Source organism: Bos indicus, chromosome 3 (genome assembly GCF_029378745.1).
Source record: "Bos indicus isolate NIAB-ARS_2022 breed Sahiwal x Tharparkar chromosome 3, NIAB-ARS_B.indTharparkar_mat_pri_1.0, whole genome shotgun sequence".
Lineage (NCBI taxonomy): Eukaryota > Metazoa > Chordata > Mammalia > Artiodactyla > Bovidae > Bos > Bos indicus.
Genome location: NC_091762.1, coordinates 44,976,735 through 44,998,219, shown reverse-complemented (window position 1 = coordinate 44,998,219; position 21,485 = coordinate 44,976,735). Strand labels below are relative to the sequence as shown.

Genomic DNA, 21,485 nt, shown 5'->3' with positions numbered 1-21,485 from the left:
AATCCCTGGTCAGGGAACTAGGATCCCACATGTGGTGGGGGCACCTAGACCCATGCTCTGCAACTAGAGAGCTGGTGCACCACAGCAAAGACCCAGCAAGGTCAAAAAAAAAAAAAAAAAAAAAAGCAAATGTTTACTTTATCTCTTTATCTTCTGTATGAGATGCTTTTAGTTGTTTAGTGATGCAAAGGCAGAACAGATCTGGAATCCAAGTCTCCTTAATCCTTAGACAAGGCTCTGTAAAATGATGGCTTACACTAACAAAACAGCCAAATAGTATAATCCTTTTTACGATGATAATCTTTGTGTAACAGCAGCCTTTAAGAATTCTGTTTATAACATTTTGTTTGTGAAATCTCACTCTCTGGAAGTGCATCCCTTTTGTAGCTGAAAATCTTTTGGACTCTCCACATACAAGCACTTCCTTCAGTACGGCCTGCTAATTATGTTGCACTAAGATCTGTGTATCTCAGCTCTTCACTCAGATTCTTAAAATCCTCCCTTGGCTCCTCATTTCCTACAGAACAAGGTGCAGACTCCTTTGTATGACATTCAGAGCCCCTCTCAGTCTGGAGCCAGCCTACTGTACACGACTTGCCTCTTACTGCCTACTTTTAATACTCCTGCTCTTCACTCGCATAGAACTGCCTCTTTTATCTGAATATTCTAGGGTATTTCTTGCTCTCATAACTTTGCATATGCTGCTTCTTCTGTCTGGTGTGCCCTTCCCACTTTCAGACAGAAAACTACTGTTTATTTTTCAAGATGCAATTCGAAACGATGCTCACCTCCTCTGCTCCCACAAGCTAAAAATCCTCTTTCTACTGTTTGCTCACACTGTTCTAACTGAACTCCTAAAGAAAATGAGATATGACAGTGCAGCAAAGAAATTAAAAGCCTATGCTTAATCCTTCTAAGCCTCAGGTTATTTTTTAATCTTTAAAACTGAACTGAAAATAGGACCTGGTTTTGTACAGTTGCTGTAAGAATTAATTTAGGATGGGTAATCAATGTAAAACACTTACCAGGGTGCCTGACATATGATAAGTATTCAGTATCTGCTACCTACCTGTGTGTGTGTCAGTAACTACGTGTGTTTTTTATTTATTCCCACTGAGTCTGTGAGCTTCTAAAGGTAGGTAATTGTATCTTAAATTATCCATAATTCTGAACACAATCCTTGGGATATAGCTCCTAAGTCATTTAACCTTTCGGTGAGTGGGTGAGTGAAGAAGTTTATAGTGTCAGAGTCCTGTCAAAGGCTGCAGAGCAAAACAGCATGAAGTAGAATCTTTGTTGTTCCCTTTCCTTGCTATTTAATTAACCTCTGTGTGCTTGGTTTCCTCATTTGTAAATAAGATAATAATACTAACCTAATAGGATCTTTGTGAATATTCCGTGTGTTAATACAGACACACTGCTAAGAACAGAACCATATTTCTCCTGTTACTGCTATTATAATCATAATCATCCATTTTCATTATCCTTTCCAGCAAAGATTTTGTGACTGAATTATTTTCCCCTCATTTATTTCTTTCAGTAAGACACTTTATAAGCCATCCTATGGATTTCATTCTGATCATAGACACACAACTCTTATGAGTTATCTGTATTGCATCATGCTTTAAATGTGCTGCTGTTATAGTAATAATAGTAGTAGTGATAGTGATAATATTATAGTGTGTTAAACTAACTTTTATTGTGGGACTATTTTGTGCCAGGCAGTGTTCTAACCACTTGATACATAATAATATTAACTCATTTGAAGCTTATAGCAATCCTAGATCTTGTGATTTACCCCCATTTTGTGGGTGAGGACACTGAAACTTAAAACTTGCCAAAGGTTACACAACATAGTCATTAGCTGAGCTTTCAATCTAGACAGTTTATTTTTACACTATATAGAGAGCTTCCCTGGTGGCTCAACAGTAAAGAATCCGACTGTAGTGCAGAAAATGCAGGCTCAGTCCCTGGGGCAGGAAGATCCCCTGAAGGGGGAAATGGCAACCCACTCCAGTATTCTTGCCTGGGAAATCCCGTGGACAGAGGAGCTTGACAGGCTGCAGTCCACAGGGTCGCAAAGAGTCAGACATGACTTAATGACTAAACAACAGTAACAACAAAACTATATATTTTCATTATACTTTTGTGCATCCATACGTGATTGTGGCAGACTATCTTTCAGCTTACCTGTTATAAAGTATGTACCTTTGTTTTATATTTGGCTACTTTTACTGCATCTAGTGGCCACAGGACTGGAAGGGGTCAGTGTTCATTCCAATCCCAAAGAAAGGCAATGCCAAAGAATGCTCAAACTATTGCACAACAGCACTCATCTCACATGCTAGTAAATTAATGCTCAAAATTCTCCAAGCCAGGCTTCAGCAATATGTGAACCGTGAACTTCCAAATGTTCAAGCTGGTTTTAGAAAAGGCAGAGGAACCAGAGATCAAATTGCCAACATCTGCTGGATCATCAAAAAAGCAAGAGAGTTCCAGAAAAACACCTATTTCTGCTGTATTGACTATGCCAAAGCCTTTGACTGTGTGGATCACAGCAAACTGTGGAAAATTCTGAAAGAGATGGGAATACCAGACCACCTGACCTGCCTCTTGAGAAATCTGTATGCAGGTCAGGAAGCAACAGATAGAACTGGACATGGAACAACAGACTGGTTCCAAATAGGAAAAGGAGTATGTCAAGGCTGTATATTGTCACCCTGCTTATTTAACTTCTATGTGGAGTACATCATGAGAAATGCTGGGCTGGAAGAAGCACAAGCGGGAATGAAGATTTCCAGGAGAAATATCAATAACCTCAGATATGCAGATGACACGATCCTTATGGAATAAGGTGAAGAAGAACTAAAGAGCCTCTTGATGAAAGTGAAAGAGGAGAGTGAAAAAGTTGGCTTAAAGTTCAACATTCAGAAAACGAAGATCATGGCATCTGGTCCCATCACTTCACGGCAAATAGATGGGGAAACAATGGAAGCAGTGTCAGACTTTATATTCTTGGGCTCCAAAATTACTGCAGATGGTGACTGCAGCCATGAAATTAAAAGACACTTACTCCGTGAAATAAAAACTATGACCAACCTAGACAGCATATTAAAAAGCAGAGACATTACTTTGTCAACAGAGGTCCATCTAGTCAAGGCTATGGTTTTTCCAGTGGTCATGTATGGATGTGAGAGTTGGACTGTAAAGAAAGCTGAGCACTGAAGAATTGATGCTTTTGAATTGTGGTGTTGGAGAAGACTCTTGAGAGTCCCTTGGACTGCAAGGCGATCCAACCAGTCCATCCTCAAGGAGATCAGTCCTGAGGGTTCATTGGAAGGACTGATGTTGAAGCTGAAACTCCAATACTTTGGTCACCTGATGAGAAGAGCTGACTCATCTGAAAAGACCCTGATGCTGGGAAAGATTGAAGGTGGGAGGAGAAGGGGACTACAGAGGATGAGATGGCTGGATGGCATCACCAACTCAATGGACATGAGTTTGTGTAAACTCCGAGAGTGGCTGATGGACAGGGGGGCCTGGCGTGCTGCAGTTCATGGGGTCGCAAAGAGTTGGACACGATTGAGCGACTGAACTGAACTGAACTGAGTATATAAACCGTACCTATATATATTAAAATATGTATTACAGATACAAAAATATAAACTTTTAGTAGATGTATATCACATTAGCAAACACAGTCTTTTCTTTGTTATTACTTAGTATCATTTATTTACTGATATATTTAATAAAGTTCTATTGAGTGCCAGTATGTTCAGGCACCATGTTGTATGTTGAGACTATGCCAGCGATTGAGACAGACCCTCTGCCTTCATGGAGTTTTCAGTATGGGGGCGCGGGGTGTTGATGATGGATATTAAACAATTGTATGTCTTATTGGTTAATTATAGTTACAAATATTATGACAGAAAAATACAGAATTTTATGAGCATGGTGGTTGTTTTTCACAGCAGGTGAAAAACTCCATCTAATTAGGAGATTCAGGGATGGCTACCCTGGGAAAGTTTTAGTTTTATAAACATTTATATTCATGGACACTAAGATTATAAGGATAAATGCACATACTCTCTTGTCTACAGGTACACTGACCATCCCTACTTAGGAATACTTAAGAGTGTGTGACTGTAAATAATTGTGTCAGGAAGCCCACATTCCCGGCACCTGTTCCCGTTATGAGAAATTACCCTGATTCTCCAGGTTGAAACATCCGAAGTAACTGCTCTGAAGAAATACTTTCAGTTTCAGAGATCTAGAGGTGTGCCTTGCCTTAGGACATGAGGGAGTAAGAACTCACAAGGTTTAATGAACGTTTGTCCTCTCACATCCTCATCATGAAGACAGACTCATAAATGCCTGCCAGTATGTGTCAGTAGTTGGTGATAAAAGTATGTTCTTGATTCTAAATTCATTTCCCTCAGAAAAATAGTTTTATAAATCTTCAAATTTTAGAGTAACTATTTGCCCATGACTGAAGGTCAGTATTTGCTAAACAAATGCATTTTGAGGTATTGTCTTTTAGTCCTAAACTTCAAGTACCCAGGCTCTTATGGTCAGACATGAAAAATTGAACACCATTTACGGTTTACCTTCTATAGGAAAATGTATTCTAGACTAGAAAAGAGATAAAGCCTCCAAACAATAGGAAAATTTGATGACAGATTTCCAACTTAGAAGGACTTGTGTTCTAAAAAGTTATTTTGGAGGACAAATAATATGTAACTTATAACCCTTTGAAGGCCAATGAAGTCTTAGAGTAGGAAGAACAAATGCGCTGTCCTTAAGGTTTGCACTTATTCTCTGCTTTCTTCTCTTTATTGTGGTATGTTAGAGAACTCTTAAGTCACTGGCAGGGTGATGAGGACAGAAGCAACCAATTATTTGACTTGATTTTATGTCTTCCTGTTGCTGGAATTTATACAAGTTTCTTTTGTGTCAATTTGAAGTTTTGGGAATTCTTAAGGACATGTAATGTTCAGTCTTATTTTAACTTCACAGTGTTTAAGTGTTTTTATTGTTAAGTATGGCAACTTATTTTTTCTTGGAAATTGGTAGTAAACCTGTACACATGTACCTGGGATGTAGAGGTGTCAGTGAGTATTGTTTAACGAGTCACTTTATGTTTTGTGTGTATATGTATGTATGCATGTGTGTGTATTTGCATATATATGTACACATACCAACTTGTATATATATTGTTAAACTGTGTTTCCACTAGATTTAGTTGGCCTATTTTTACCACTTCCACAATTTGTACCATTTTGCATAATAGATTTTGTAGTTTTTTTTGAACATGTAGTTCCTTAGACTTCTGCATCTCATTTACCTCTACTTTTTCCCACTAAAAAGGGAGTGTTTTGCTAAGATATATTTTATGATATTCTAAACATTCACTTTATGAGAATAAACCTTGGCAAGTGTAGATTTTGTGAACCTTATTTTATGACAATTAAGATTGCATCTTATTTTGACTGGAACTGCTTAATTTTACAATTGTGTTCATCTGTGTGGGTGATTGATATTTCTGGTGAGTGTGAAATAATGTGTTATTTATTCCATATTTACTCCTCCAGGAAAATATCAAACAATATTTCTGTATAATTTCCTTAAAAACTATTTAAGTGACTTTTTTTCTTATAAGAGGTGAGTGTGCATTGTCTAAGCTATTTTTGTGTTTGGCTTGTAATTCAGGTAATAGAGGTGAGGTTGATATTGTACCCATGTTCTTCTTGTCATATGTGTTGGAATAGATTCTAGTTTGTTGAGAACAGATATTTTAATGTGTTTGCTTAACTTTTAGGAGTTTAGGCATATAGTTCAAAATTCCTTGAGAAATGACAGAAAGATTTGCTTTTCACATTAAATTTCCATTAATAACATTTTTAAACAGTGGTAAAATCACTCTGGTTAATGTTAGAATTTTCAAATACTAAAAGCAAATTTTAGCAAAGCAATTCGTTTGAGCAGATTCCAAGGAAACATTTTTTTTCTCAGTTATGTTCAGGTTATTTTTCCAAGTTGCAAAAATAGGACTTTCCTCAAATTCTGAATTTTGATCATCTTGAGAAATGAAATATATTTGAAACCTAAAGTCAGAACACACTTTCTTGTTAGCAAGAAAGTCATGCCAAAGATAATAGTAGTTAAAATCTTGTGGAAGACAGATGGTTGCTCTGAGACAGATTTTTCAGTTTGGATTTTAAATTTGAGCATGATGTTTGCTTTCTTTCTGGGAATACTGGAAAGTTTGCTTTGTTTCTTCTGCTACATGAATTGATGACTGCAAAGGAAAAAAAAATGTACAGGCTGACAAACACTGAATAATTAGAATTTGTTAGTTTTTCTTAGAGACCCATTTATTTCAGAATGTCTAAAATAACATTAGGCAAATGTCTTCTGTCTTATATTGCATGTGCTGTTATTTTTTCCTACTTTCTTCAGACATCTCGTGGGGAATTTGACTCCAGTGAATTTGAAGTTAGGAGACGTTATCAAGATTTCCTTTGGTTGAAAGAAAAACTTGAAGAAGCTCACCCCACTCTGATTATTCCAGTACGTTTACTTTTTTTTTTTTTTTTTTCACAGAATAGCTGCCATTTTGTCTTGTGAATCATTAGAATGTCTTAACACCCAATTTCAGACCTTTGATTCAATGCAATTCATTTATCTGGGAAACATTTGTTTTTAAACTTTTCAATCTATGTACAGATTTGTTTTTTAAAACTATTGTAATGTGTTAAGATTTTCTGGTACTTGGCTCTAACATTGTGAATTTTGAAAAATTATTTTTATAAGAAATGATCACATGTTCAAATAGTCTTCCAGAAAGAAGAAGTGTAGAATTCCTTATAATCCCGTGCCACAGAATGCTCAGATTCCTTTTTATTTTTTTGCCCTAGCCATTGCCAGAAAAGTTTATAGTGAAAGGAATGGTGGAACGCTTTAATGATGACTTCATTGAGACACGAAGGAAGGCATTGCACAAATTTTTGAACCGAATTGCTGACCATCCAACTCTAACATTTAATGAAGACTTTAAAATTTTTCTTACTGCACAAGCTTCGGTAAAAAATTTTAATTTATACTCATATAATCCTTCAGTATTTGTACATGTAGTAGGTTGTATGCTTTCTCTATTTTAAATCAGGTAGTAGTAACCTTGAATTAAGATGGAGTTTTAGACATTTAAGAACTATCCTTCGGATACAACCCTGTATCAAGTCTACACATGAACGTTATGAAAATCATGTACCTTTCTCACATATACATCCTCATATTTCTCTTGGTAGCTGATACATTTTTGAAATGCCTGGGTACTCCTTTCATATAGCTAATACTGAAAATATAAAAACATTTTTAAATTGACACTGTTTTGAGTAATAGTGAGTCAGGGCTTTTCAAGTTAAGATAAAAGTTTTTTATTAATAGATAGATGCATGGATGAATGGGTTGATAGATAAGATATTTTTCTCAGTTTTCCTTCATTTACCTAATTTTAGAGGTTCTAATTTCTAATACAGATTCCTTTTATATTCCTTTTATTTTATTTTTTTTCTTTTCTTCTATTAAGATATAATTCACCAGGAAAGATGATGATATTTGGTCAATACCAAATACTTACTGACCAATGTTGAATTTTCTGTCTCTCAGTTGTTGCCAAAGTGATTGTTGCCAAAGTGATTGAAGCTAAAGAAGCCATTCATCTCAATTTTGACAGTACTTGGTGTCTGGAAGCCCTGTGTGACTTATGTGAGAAGAATTTGTGGCCTGACTCCAGACCCTTAGAAGCTGTTAGAAACATTCTCTGCAGTCAGCAGTTGCAATAACAGCTTGCTAGTTGTGACTTGTGCTCTTTCTGATAATATTTACTCTATCAAATGATGCAGTAGCCCTTGTGAATAGATGTATTGCCTGGTCAAGGGTGGCATTTGTTATTATATTCTTTGCACACAAAATCATACTGATTTGGAAATTAAGAAGTTTATATGTTATTTTGGGTAAGACCTTTAAGAAAGAAGATCTTAGAAAGATAATATATTATTTCATATTTGGGTAAATAATACATAATAATGTTTTTATCTATAGATCTGGTAGTCAGCATTGTTATTTTTGTAGGTGTATGAATGTTTATATTACTCTTTGACATTGTTACTCTGACTGCCAAATCCACAGATAAAAATATTATTATGTATTATTTATCCAAATATTAAATAACATTATCTTTCTCCAGATCGTCTTTGATCTCAAACCTGTGTTTCAGTAAGTGCTGTACCCATTGTCAGAATCCTTGGTCCTTCTTGGTGTTCCTTTTTAGTAGGCCATACATCTGAAGGGATACTTCCGTGCAATGTATCCTTTTATAACATTTCTACTTTGCAAATCTGTAGCTAACTCTCCTAAATTAACTGTGAACCATCTATTACATATTTTATGAAAAATCATTCTCCAAAGACAGCCAGTCAGTGGAGACAGTATAAGTTTATCCAATTAAGTTGGTTGCAGAGCTATGGTCAGGGAGTTTATTTACCAACTATTCCAGTGACTTTAAGAAAGCAGACCAGTTAGTGCTTAGCAGTGAAACCCTTGGGGTCAGACTGCCAGGACTTTGATCCCTACCCACCAATTCCTTGCTCTTGGACCTTGAGCAAGCTTCTTTAACCTTCCTTTGCTTCCGTTTTCTTCTGTACAATGAGAGTAATAATAGAACCTGTTTCACAGTGTTATTGTGAGTGATGTGTATAAAAATGCAAGTATAGTGCCAATAACATTAAGCTCTCAATAAATGCTAGCCACTATTATAACTAAAGGATTAACAAAGTTTCCCAATTTTTCTTCCTAGGATGTAGATTAGACCCTGAGAGATCTTTTTCTCAATCATTTTTCTAAATTCCTATTAATAAAATACAGGTTTCATCTCATATCATTTTCATATCTTCTCCAGTATCTCTATAAGTGCAGTTCCCTCTGTTACACCTTGTTCTTTGAAGGATCCATGCTCTGAGAAAACATGATTACATGTTTTACAGAAGCACTTTGGAAAAGAATGTTATCAAGGAGGCTGAGGCTTAGAGAAAGGACTGTGTACCCTAACTCATCTGCTTCAAATTAACATGAAATTAAAAAGATGTATATGGAACCTTTTTATCATCTTTATTCTTCTGATTAGATTTCTTTTTTTGTTGTTGGATCTTAGAATATCATTGTTTGCTTCATCACCGATGTTTTATTTTTTTTGTTCCTAGGAATTCTCTTCTCACAAGAAGCAAGGGCCTGGATTACTCAGCAGGATGGGACAGTCAGTCAGAGCGGTTGCATTGTCAATGAGAGGAGTTAAAAGTCGCCCTGAGGAGTTCATGGAAATGAATAACTTCATTGAAATATTTAGCCAGAAAATAAATTTGATAGATAAAATATCTCAGAGAATCTACAAGGAAGAACGGGGTATGTTGAACTGCTGAACTGTGATCTCAAAGTTGTTGCATTTCTGATGAATCTTTTTCCATTTGCTGGTGTGGTAAGGCAGCATCAACTTAGCATTTCTTTTTGGTCATTCTTAGGATTTCTGTCTCTGCTTACAGTGCCCATCTGTTATTGCATGCTGTTTACTGTATCTAATTAGGGCCCTTAGCATATTCATCATAGTTGTTTTAAAATCATGTTCTAATTCCAACGTCTCCGCCACATCTGGTTCTGATGCTTGCTCTCTCTTTAAATTATGTTTTTTGCCTTTTAGTATGTCTTATAATTTTCTTTTTGCCCCTGGTAGCCAGACATGATGTACTCATAAAAGTAAATAGGCCCTTAGTAACGTGGTGGCGAGGTGTGGGGAGGGGAAGTGTTCTGGAGACCTGTGGTTAGGTCTCAGTCCTTTCATGACTCTGTGCTTCTGGACCACTGTAAGCCTCACAGAAGTTCAGGGTTTTTCCTTCCCCGTTTTAGTGGGCTCAAGTTGGGTATTTCCCTTCCTCCAGAGAAGGCAATGGCAACCCACTCCAGTATTCTTGCCTGGAAAATCCCATGGACGGAGGAGCCTGGTAGGCTGCAGTCCATGGGGTCGCGAAGAGTCGGACATGACCGAGCGACTTCACTTTCACTTTTCACTTTCACACATTGGAGAAGGAAATGGCAACCGACTCTAGTGTTCTTGCCTTGAGAACCCCAGGGACAGGGGAACCTGGTGGGCTGCCGTCTATGGGGTCACACAGAGTTGGACACAACTGAAGCGACTTAGCAGCAGCAGCAGTAGCTCAGTGTGCTTAGTCGCTCAGTCGTGTCTGACTCCTTGTTACCGCATGGACTGTAGCCCACCAGGATCCTCAGTTCATGGGGATTCTCCAGGCAAGAATACTGGAGTGAGTTGCCATGCCCTTCTCCAGGGGATCTTCCCAACCCAGGGATCGACCCCAGGTGTCCCACATTGCAGGCAGGTTCTTTGCCCACTGAGCCACCAGGGAAGCTACCAGGTCAGTTAGGCTCTGATAATACCCCAGCAGGTTATGATCTGGGTAACCAGTTTCCCAAAAGGGAAGGCCTTGTTAAGAAGAACCCGGGCTTTAGGTAGAGTACCTGGCTATTACAGAATGGCTTATTTTCTCATCTCCTGCAGGAAGCAGAAGTAATTTTTGCCTGATATTTACTGCACAGGCTTTTGGAGGTGAATCTCACAATATTGTGGGATTTCACCCATGGCTGGTTTCTCTGGTCTTTTTAACTCCTGGAATTGTCCACACTGAGACTCCAGCAATTCATCATTGACAGTTTCAGTTTCCCAACCTGGGCATTGGATGGGCATTCCTCTCTCTTTTTTTGTTTTTAAAAATTTTTATTGGAGTATACCCAGGTATGCCAGTGGTAAAGAACCTGCCTTCCAATGCAGGAGACGTGAAAGATGCAGGTTCAATCCCTGGGTGGGGAAGATCCCCTGGAGGAGAAAATGGCAACCCACTCCAGTATTCTTTCCTGGAGAATCCGATGGACAGAGGAGCCTGGAAAGCTACGGTCCCTGGGGCTGTGGACTCAGACATGACTGACGTGACGTAGAGCACACAGGGCTTCCCCGGTGGCACTAGTGGTGAAGAACCTGCCTGCCAGTGCAGGAGACGGAAGAGACCTGGCCCAGGTTTGATCCCTGGGTTGGGACCATCCCCTGGAGGAGGCAATGGCACCCTGCCCCACTGTTCTTGCCTTCTTATCTGGAGAATCCCACGGACAGAGGAACCTGGCAGGCTACAACCCATAGTGTCGCATTGAGTCGGACATGACTGAGCACACACACACATTCTTATTTCCATTTATAAATAATAGGGATAAAGAGCTTAATATTTTGGGTGTAGTCAGTCTCAAATGTTCAACATGGACCATAATTTTAATCAAAGAAGTGATGTTTCAGGAAATAGGGTTTCCACATTGGCTTGGGTGGGGGTTGGGGAGGAGGTGCAAGAACTCTGTATTAGACCTGTCCAAGCAATGGCAGAGAGATTTAAAATAGATCTCTTTTCCTATTTTCAAGTTAGATTTTATTTCATGATTCTATGAATTCTATAAATTCTATGATGAGTTTTTGCCAACTTTTTTAAATTGCATTCACCTACATTTAAAATAGATGGCTAAGTCTGACAATAATTTGATTTATGCCTTCTTGGTCTTTGTATTTACCATTTGTAATAAAAAAAAATCAAGAAGATAATTGTTTTAACTAGGTTCAGTGATTCCAATTCTATTAAGTGAATTCTTGATGGATAGTTAAGTGGTATGGCAATTCAGAGACCCCTGGAAACTCTTGACATTTAAGAGTTCTATAGAATATCAAATATCATCATTATGTGTTATATTTACTGGTGCAAGGGACTAGTTTTCAAATCTCTGATCTGGGGAGGGAGGAGGGAGGAGGGTTCAGGATGGGGAACACATGTATACCTGTGATGGATTCATTTTGATATTTGGCAAAACTAATACAATTATGTAAAGTTTAAAAATAAAATAAAATAAAATAAAACAAATCTCTGATCTGCTCTAATATTTGTGAAATCCTCAAAAGGAAAACTGGGTTTTTGTGGTGGACTTTATAAATTTGAGCTCTCAATTTCAAGGAGTGGAGGCACACTGGCACAAATTTAAGGGATTTCTTGGTCTTTCAAATGTAAAGCCCGTTTATCAAGATTTCATTTAAAATGATGGGTTTTTTTTTTTTTTGGAGTTCTGGGAGTCTAAGCTATATAAGGCATTTCTTTAATATTTAAATCATGAAGAATTTGTTTATCATAATGAGTCATTTCTCTTTTGACTTGCTTTTATTCTATTTTTCTTTTTCTGATTTGTTTTGTGTTCCCTAATTAATTAGGCAAATTTGTATTGACCACATCATGTGCTAACGCTTTGTGCTAAAGATTGAAGGAGGGTTAAAATAGTATCTGTCCCTGAGTTCACAGTCTAGTTGGGGAAACAGATATATTAACAGACAAATTACAGTGCAGCTCATTAAGTGTTTCCATACAGATGCAATTTGAGTGCTATATAAGCACAGTTTAGAATTTCAAGGAAGCTCTTTATATTAAAATAAATACTTTACAGGGTAAATAACACACTTTGATATATGCAGAAATTAAGAAAAGAAATAAAGGAGAATGTTTTCTTTTCTAGAAATATTGGAGCCTCCCTGGTGGCTCAGACAGTAAAGAATCTACCTGCAATGCAGGAGACTGGGGTTTGGTCCAAAGGGAAGATCCCCTGGAAAAGGGATGGTGTCACATGGCCATTATCTAAAATAAAAAATAGGCCTAGATCAGGAGGATGCAATTTGGAAGGATCTTAGTGGTCGTCAAACATAGTATCTTCTTTAGGTGACAACTAGTATTTCTATTGTTTTTAAATCTTTAAAGTCTTTTTTAGTTTACCTGATCATATAAACTTTTGAAAAATTTAATAGTGTAATAAAAAAGTTTAATTTAGAGCAATATGACATTTTTCAACTAACCCCAATGACTAATAAGATGATTAAATATAGGGAATTTAATTATACTTATGTGGATATTAGACCCAAAATTCTCACTATTCATGCATCCTCTACCATAAAAAGCCATCTGTCATTAAACATTGATAGTGTAAAGAAAATGTATAAAAATATTCAGATTTTAAAATGAAATCCAAATTTTTGGATAAATGGCTTATCAAGCATTGAATAGTCTTTTGTTCATTCTTTCATTGATATGAAAATATTTATTGAATGCATTATGTATTAGGCTTTGAGATTAAAAAAATAATGACTTTGCCCTATTGTAATGAGCGTATGGCCTCAGAGTATGTGAGTTATGCAAGCAGTTATAATAGAGTGAGATAATAGTATTAAATTATGATAGGCTTTAATAGAACTATTAAATTTTGACACTCATTGAGGACAAAGCATCTACGAATCCTTTGGAACAGAAACAGAAGAGATTTACTTGTGTTACGACTTAAAGTGTTAGAAGTAGTTTGTCAGATGATAGAAATGGTAGAGGGCAACTAAAAGACATTGTGCAGTGTTTAAGTTAGGAGAAATCATGAGATTCATGAATGAGCTGTTATTTTGGCTTGAATTAAAATATCTGTGAGGGAGATTTTCAGGAGTTAGACCTGGAGAGGCAAGGTAGGGACTGAAGGACTTAAAGGACTTTCTAATTCAGCTAAGACGTTTTAATGTTCATATACTGTGACAAAAATTGAGAGGGAGAATTGTTAGAAGTCTCTTGCAGGAGCGCAGGTTAGGGATGCTGATGACAGTACAAGTGAGGATAGGTGGATGGGTGGGGAGATGGATGGATGGGTGGGGAGATAAATAGATACAGATTTAGAAAGATTGGAATTAGTGATTGACTGTCTCTTTGTAGGTGTCAGTTTAGGGTCTAGGATGACACCACGTTTTTTGCTTAGATCTCTGGAAGCAATTACCAGTCAGTCAGTCAGTCAGTTCAGTTGCTCAGTTGTGTCCGACTCTTTGCGACCCCATGAATCACAGCACGCCAGGCCTCCCTGTCCATCACCAACTCCCGGAGTTCACTCAGACTCACGTCCATCGAGTCGGTGATGCCATCCAGCCATCTCATCCTCTGTCGTCCCCTTCTCCTCCTGCCCCCAATCCCTCCCAGCATCAGAGCCTTTTCCAATGAGTCAGCTCTTCTCATGAGGTGGCCAAAGTACTGGAGTTTCAGCTTTAGCATCATTCCTTCCAAAGAACACCCAGGGCTGATCTCCTTTAGGATGGACTGGTTGGATCTCCGTGCAGTCCAAGGGACTCTCAAGAGTCTTCTCCAACACCACAGTTCAAAAGCATCAATTCTTCGGCACTCAGCTTTCTTCACAGTCCAATTCTCACATCCATACATGACCACTGGAAAAACCATAGCCTTGACTAGACGGATCTTTGTTGGCAAGTAATGTCTCTGCTTTTGAATATGCTATCTAGGTTGGTCATAACTTTCCTTCCAAGGTAGGATATGTAAACAGGAGAAGAGGAAAAGAAGACATGTTTTGTTTACATCATGTTGCCAATGAGATACTCAGGTACAGTTTGGTAGGCAGAAGTCCACGATACAATAGATACAGTGATTTATTTATCGCCCAAGCCAGGATACTTTTGACAATGAAAAAGCATGTTATTATTGATTACACCTGGAAAGCTTTTATTCAAGGGCTGGTCTGAGCAGACTGGGAGGACAGGTCAATTTAATGAAAGACGGTATCTGCATTCTTAATGTTCATGTACAAGAACATGTGCACAATGAGAAAAATAAGGTCTTTTCTTATTGTCTATAATATAGGGATTGTGAAACTTATAAATACATAATTTTAATGTATTTTAAGTATATAATTGAAGTTATGTTGAAGTATATATTGAAAGAGCATATTATAAATTGAAGAACTTATTATTTTTTAGAATATTTAGATGAAATGAAAGAATATGGCCCAATTCATATTCTGTGGTCAGCATCGGAAGAAGATCTGGCTGATACTCTGAAAAGTGTTGCCAGCTGCATTGACAAATGCTGTAAGGCCACTGAAAAACGGATGTCTGGATTCTCAGAGGCCCTGCTTCCTGTTGTACATGAGTATGTGCTTTATAGTGAAATGTTAATGGTAAGGACTCCGAACTATACTTCCACCTGAGTCCCTGACTTGCTTATAAGCTTTATAAAGGCATTTCTGTTTCTGTTTGTTCACCACTGTCTTCCTCGCGTAGAAAGATGCTTTGCATGTAGATGCTTATAAATATTTGTTTACTGCATGAATGAACTGATGAGTGGAAGAATATGTTAATAAAAGACAGGCATATTCAACAGTAGTAACAGCAGTTTATAACATAGGTTTGAAGCATCCTCAGTCAAGATTTACATAGAGAGTATGATTAGTTTTTCCAGCGTTTTAAAATTTTACTTTAAGAATTTTCAGCACTTTAGAAATTTCTTTTCATGGACAAGTTGCTTTCTTGCTTCTAGGTACATTTGAAAGATGATATCCACATTCTTAATGTTCATGTACAGGAACATGTGCACAATGAGGAAAAATAAGGTCTTTTCTTATTGTCTATAATATAGGGATTTATATGAATATACATTTGTGTTACATTTTGTTTTCATATTTGTATGAAAATCCCTATAATATATGAAAATCCCTATAATATGGGGATATTGTATGTTTTGTTTTGTTTGTATCATTATGTAGAAAGTGCTTGAGTAGGATCTTGATGTTTGTTCTGTCTTCTGGATGCTTCTAAAAAGAAATCCTCCAAATTACCATGTTTTTCTTTCATGACTTGAAAAGGCTTTTATTCCTTTTATATCAAAGTTTTACATGTAACCTCCTAAGTTAAGTTTAGGTCTCTAGATATTTGGGATTTTGTGATGTTATCTGCAAAGCTAATGTTTTTCATCCTGTATTCTCTGTGCATAATACCTCACACAATTGAACTGACATCCTCAGCTTTCTGGTGTTGTAGGTGACAGAGGTGGAAGAAGTCAGTTTGCATTCACTGGTAGTCCATTTTTTTCTGCCATTTATGCTTAAATCTATGGTTTCTGGTTTCATGTACTCTTGATTTGGGAGGATTTAAAATTTTTTTTTGCTTCTGTCTTGGTAAGAAAAACGCTCTCAGCCTTTCAGCATAATATCTGCCTCTTTCATGTTTATTATGTTCAGATTTTCCTTCACAGAATCATTAAATATTTTGTAGGTATTTCAGGCTTCTGCTGTTATTTGACTTTGTCGGGGTCCTCCTATAAGCACATCCTCCCTGCTTCCCAAAGTCCTCTAGTGTTTCACTGTTGAGGCACCTCCTCTTTGCCTCCATCAATTTCCCTTGGCTACATTCCATTGGTTTACTTCATTATTGATCTCCCTCTTGTGTGGCTATTCAAAGAGATCTGATTTTTTTCATGAAAAATATAATATTATTTTCCCTTAATTAGATGTGTTTTGCTCTTTATTATGTCAAGATGGAAATTATGCAGTTTAAATCATGTATCATTAAAGGTATGGAAAAAATGATAATAGCAACCAGAATTGAATTATTTTATAAGTCCCCATTTGATTGTATTATTTTGTAGGTTCCCAGGGTATAATCAGTAGCACTTACATTGCAGATCTGTTTCTGTTTTATATTGGAATATTTTCTTCAGTGTGAGCTAAAATAATGAAAAGTATATGATTTGACAAAAGGATTAAATTTTTGCTGTTTTTACTAGTTGTCTTCTGAAGCCACCTCTTACTTAAAATATTTCTATCTATATGAAGCACAATATTTCATATTGATGGAAACAGATCTTAATGGGACTAAATTATTGCATGTGCCATTTGGGTTAGAAAAAGGAAGGAATTCCTGCCATTAATGGCAATTAAACATTGAAGTAAATATAAAAGAATTTGTGACAATTAGTTGAATTTTCTATTCATTTCTTTGAACACAAGAGAGATGTTAATCTCTTTTGAACATATTAAGAGTGATTCCACCAGGCACAAAAGTCGGGTGAGTTATTTTCAGGATGCTTTTTATCCTTGTGTGCTGTGCTGTGCTCAGTCACTTCAGTCATGTCCAACTCTCTGCAACCCCTTGGGCTGTAGCCCACCAAGCTCCTCTGTCCAAGGGATTCTCTAGGCAAGAATACTGGAGTGGGTTGCCATGTCCTCCTCCAAGGGATTTTCCTGACCTAGGGATCAAACCCTCATCTCTACATCTCCTGCATTGGCAGGCACATTCTTTACCACCAGCACCACTTGGAAAGTCAGCTTTCTATCCTTAATGACTCAATTTTCACACAAATACTATATAGCCAGCTTGTTTGGTTCCATTTAACTGATTTGCGGTTTAGGTTCTTTTCTTCCTCTGAAAACACCCAAAAGACCTGTACCACGTTAAGGTTCTTCTCTTATACGTCCTACAACTCCACTCTTCCTGGTTGAACTGTTTGCTTACTCAGGGTTAGTTTTATTTTTGCCTTGAACTGTTTAGGCCACTTGTGTTCATTATTACAATTTCACTATTTAATTAATACTGTGAAAACCAGTGAAATATGGGTACAAATAGTCTTTGCATCTGCAAAGCCCAGGTAGACTGTCTAGAAGAAAAGTGAGTCACCAAGGGAAAGACATTGTAAAATGCTGGAAAACATCGTAAAAGATGTAGATGAATTCTGTACTTAAATGTCTTCACAGGGGTGTTTTAACTGAAACATAAAATCATGATTATTCAAGTAAATAAGGTGGAACTCCTATCAGTCAGAGTAGAGGCCATCTTTCTTCCTTAAAAGCTTGGCTAATTGGTTAACACATATATTTTAAGCTAAAATAAAATCTTAAGATGTGAATGCATACTTCCATTTTGATTCCCCACTGTAATTGACTTTGTTTAGCTATTAGCTTTTGGAGTCCGGTAAGAAGGCTGATTGTAGATACTTTGAGATGTGTGGTGCATATGCATTCACAGCTGCAACTAGTTTACATCACAGCATGAATTTCCAGTGCTTCTACTGATTTTTTTGTTGTTGTTAATTTATTTTGTTCTTTGGTCTTTTTGAAGAACTGTGCGTGCCTAGAGTACACCACCAAAACATTTGTATTTTGTACATAAAATACTTAAATCAGTAAGATGTACATTGGGAAAACTAATAGAAGATTTATGAACAAGTTTCTTTTAAGTACTTGCTATCTGTTTAGCTTTTAGAGATTAAAAACATTTTAAGGCATTATACCCCCAGATGGACTGATGGCCTGGGGAAGAGACGCTACTTGTATTCTCAAATGTATATTTTTGCTATGCAAAGATTATTAAAACAAAGTACAGCCTATTTCCTTCCTGTGTTTTAATACAAAGGCTGTCATGAAAAGAAGAGACCAAATACAGGCAGAACTGGATTCCAAAGTTGAAGCTTTGACGTCCAAAAAGGCAGATACTGATCTGGTAAGTTTTTAATTTTCTTGTTATAATCATGTAGAATTCATTGTCTAAGATTTTTATTAGCTCTATTACATGCTTGTTTTAAGCATTCAGTAACTGATGCTAAAATTCCTTCTGAAAATTGATTATACGTTGCGTACCATGTGAGTCTGTAAACTTAAGATGCTTTTCTGCCTTTCTGTCTTACATTTTTTCTTACAGTGAGTAAAATATGAAGTTAATTTTGTAAAATTAAAATGTTTGAATAAGGTATGGAAAAAAGAACTTAACATTGTTCCAGATGATTAGTAAGTACTCAGTACATAAATCTATTTTTTACTAGTTTTATAAGAAAATTTTATAAGCTAAATTGGTATTCTTATTACTTTCTAGTTATTATAAACATCTTTACAAAGGAAGTATATTTGTTTTCAAGTTTAATTCTTTCCATAAAATACGTTTTTATGGAAATTTTTAAACATAGAAAAAGATCTAATAATATAATAAACTCATATATTTATCACTGGGTTTCATTAATTCCCAACATTTTACCCAGTTTTTTTTTTACCTCTTTACTCATTTTTTTTCCTGAAATATTTGAAAGCAATTTTCAGACATTATATTTTTCACCCGGAATAGGTTAGTATATATATTTTATTGTCTTTGTGTATTTTCAGAGTAACACTATCTGATCAGAATTGTTATTATCATTTTAAAATTGAGGAGGAGGGTTGAAAGGTAGAGTAACTTGCCCAAATTTGTACAGTTCTTGAAACAGTGGTAGCACTGGAGGTGATGGGATCACTTGCCTGCCTCAGACCATGCTGCTTCTCAGAGCAAGTATAAGTGTAGGAAAAATTGCTCATTGAATTCTCTATGGAAGAGATTTCCCTAATTTTATTTTTAATTTAAGAAGTTAGAGTACACTTATGTCATCTGAATGGGTGAATCCTTAAAATCCACCCCCCGCCCCCCGTTAATCCATAGTACTATTACTGCCCATCCCAACTTGGCTTGGGGCTTAACCTCTCTCTTCCCTGCTCTAATTTTCTCTCTAGCTTTAATAATTTTCTGACACAAAAGATGATAGTCTTACTGATTTTCCTTTTATCTTCTCTTTCTTTCTGTTTTCCCCGTCCATAACCTAAATACTCTAAGGGTAGGAATTTTTTAATTGTTTCCTGAAGCATTCTCAGCCCAAAGAACAATGCCTGGTACATGGTGGACAATGAATAAATAATTGTGAATGAATAAGAATTGCAATGATTGCTCTGATTCATAAAACATTGAAGGCTTGAGACAATGTCTCTACAAAATCAGAGTTTGTGTTAAATGTTGAGATTTCACTAAATAATGATTATGAATTATCCTCATCTTTCTTAACTATATTTATTTTTCAAACTTAAGTTTATTCTCCTGAATGGAACATGAGTGGTGTTCTGTTGTGGACAGAGTAGGAGAATGTAATCTGTGAAAGAGAGAAACAAAATGTAGAATAAATGAAACCAGTGCTTGAGGGGAAAATCATTTCCTTTAACCTCAATAAAGGAGAAAAAAGAGGAAAACCAAGATTAACCTTTTCAATATAATAAGGGATGTGCTCAGCTGCTCAGTCATGTCTGACCCTTTGCCACCCCATGGACTGCAGCCCACAAGGCTCCTCTGTCCTTGAAGTTTTCCAGGCAAGAATACTGGAGTGGGTTGCCATTTCCTGCTCCAGGGGATCTTCCCAACCCAGGGATTGAACACTCGTCTCTTGCATGTCATACATTGGTAAGGTGATTCTTTACCACTGCACCACTTGGGAAACTCTACAATAAGCAATATATATATATATATATATGTATATATGTACATATATATTTTTTAGCTTAAAGGATCAACTGGAAGGAACAAAAATGGGTGAGCACATGTAATACAAAATTATAATTGTATCATTGGAACTGTAGAATTTTTTAACTTGTTAAATAGTTTTTAAAGATATATAAATTCATGAGATGTTGAAGTTTGTGATTAGATAAAAATTTGCCCTTGACTAGATACTAGAAAAAACTACAGTATTTTAAAGTTTCAGGAGAATAGTAAAATGGCTTAAAAACCAAGCATCTGTTCAGAATGGCTTATATTCGTATTTTAAATTGAAAGGAAGAGTAGTTGGGATTGTTCCAACCACAGAAATACAGGAAAAAATAACTTAGGCCCAAATATGGCTAGGCTTTCCCAACTCAACTAAAAAACACATTTTTTCTTTTCATTTGACTTGCAAATATTTTGTCTTTTTGCTCTATAAAAATTTCCTTGATATCCCGTTATAACCTGATGAGCCATCTGTATTTTTGCTTTCATTGTGTGTGTGTGAGAGAGAGACATGTCCACTATAAAGTATTTTTTTACCTAGTTAGATTCTATGCTGTGAGATGGGAGAAATTTAGAACTTTAATTATCTGCATTATTCTGTAAGATAATTTTTATTAAGATTTGAAACAGAGATGTTTAACAAAGACATTACAAGTATTTTTTTGTTACCTATCAAAAACAGATCCTAAAATGCACAGGCACTAATTTGATGATTTGTGAATGGTTCCACTTACATTTTCATGTCGTTTATTTATTTATAGACCTCACTTTGAAATACCTATGTTATGATGATATCTTTGGAGGCAACCTTCCAGGGTTACTCTCAAAATGAACCTGCTGTGATTGGTCACAGAACAACCAAAGGGAAGTTGCTTAGAAATATGCAGGATAGGGTCACCATGGAAACGTGCCCTTGTGAGGTCCTTCTAAGGAGCCCTCCTTTGCAGTCACCATGGCGACCCTGGCAGAGAACTGAATAGAGCAATCTATCCTGGTTGTTTACCATGGCAACTCAAGCAGGGCCACTTTGGAGACAACCCTGGGGCCATTTCTATGGAGACCTGCTGGGGATGCCTTCAGAGGCTCATCAAAGTCACCTTTGGGTGGTTATATGCAAACCCGACAAAGCAGCTCATAATGCAAAGGACAGTGAAATGAAGCTCTGCCGAGGAGGGCAAAGACTAGAGGAATTATAATTATTGGGTGG

The 21,485-nt window shown here is 36.6% G+C and overlaps 1 protein-coding gene across 2 annotated transcripts in view; it reads left to right on the top strand.

Moving 5' to 3' along the window:
- Window positions 1–21,485, top strand: part of SNX7 (sorting nexin 7) — a 118,725-nt gene that overhangs the window by 41,793 nt on the left and 55,447 nt on the right. For both annotated transcript variants that reach the window (XR_011565789.1, XM_019957009.2), the window contains exons 3-7: window positions 6,460–6,570; window positions 6,918–7,082; window positions 9,261–9,459; window positions 14,930–15,129; window positions 18,359–18,445. Coding sequence is in view for 1 of the 2 variants with exons in the window: in XM_019957009.2 (XP_019812568.2) it covers window positions 6,460–6,570; window positions 6,918–7,082; window positions 9,261–9,459; window positions 14,930–15,129; window positions 18,359–18,445 (762 nt within the window). In the remaining variant the exon portion in view is untranslated. The remainder of the gene's footprint in view (window positions 1–6,459; window positions 6,571–6,917; window positions 7,083–9,260; window positions 9,460–14,929; window positions 15,130–18,358; window positions 18,446–21,485) is intronic.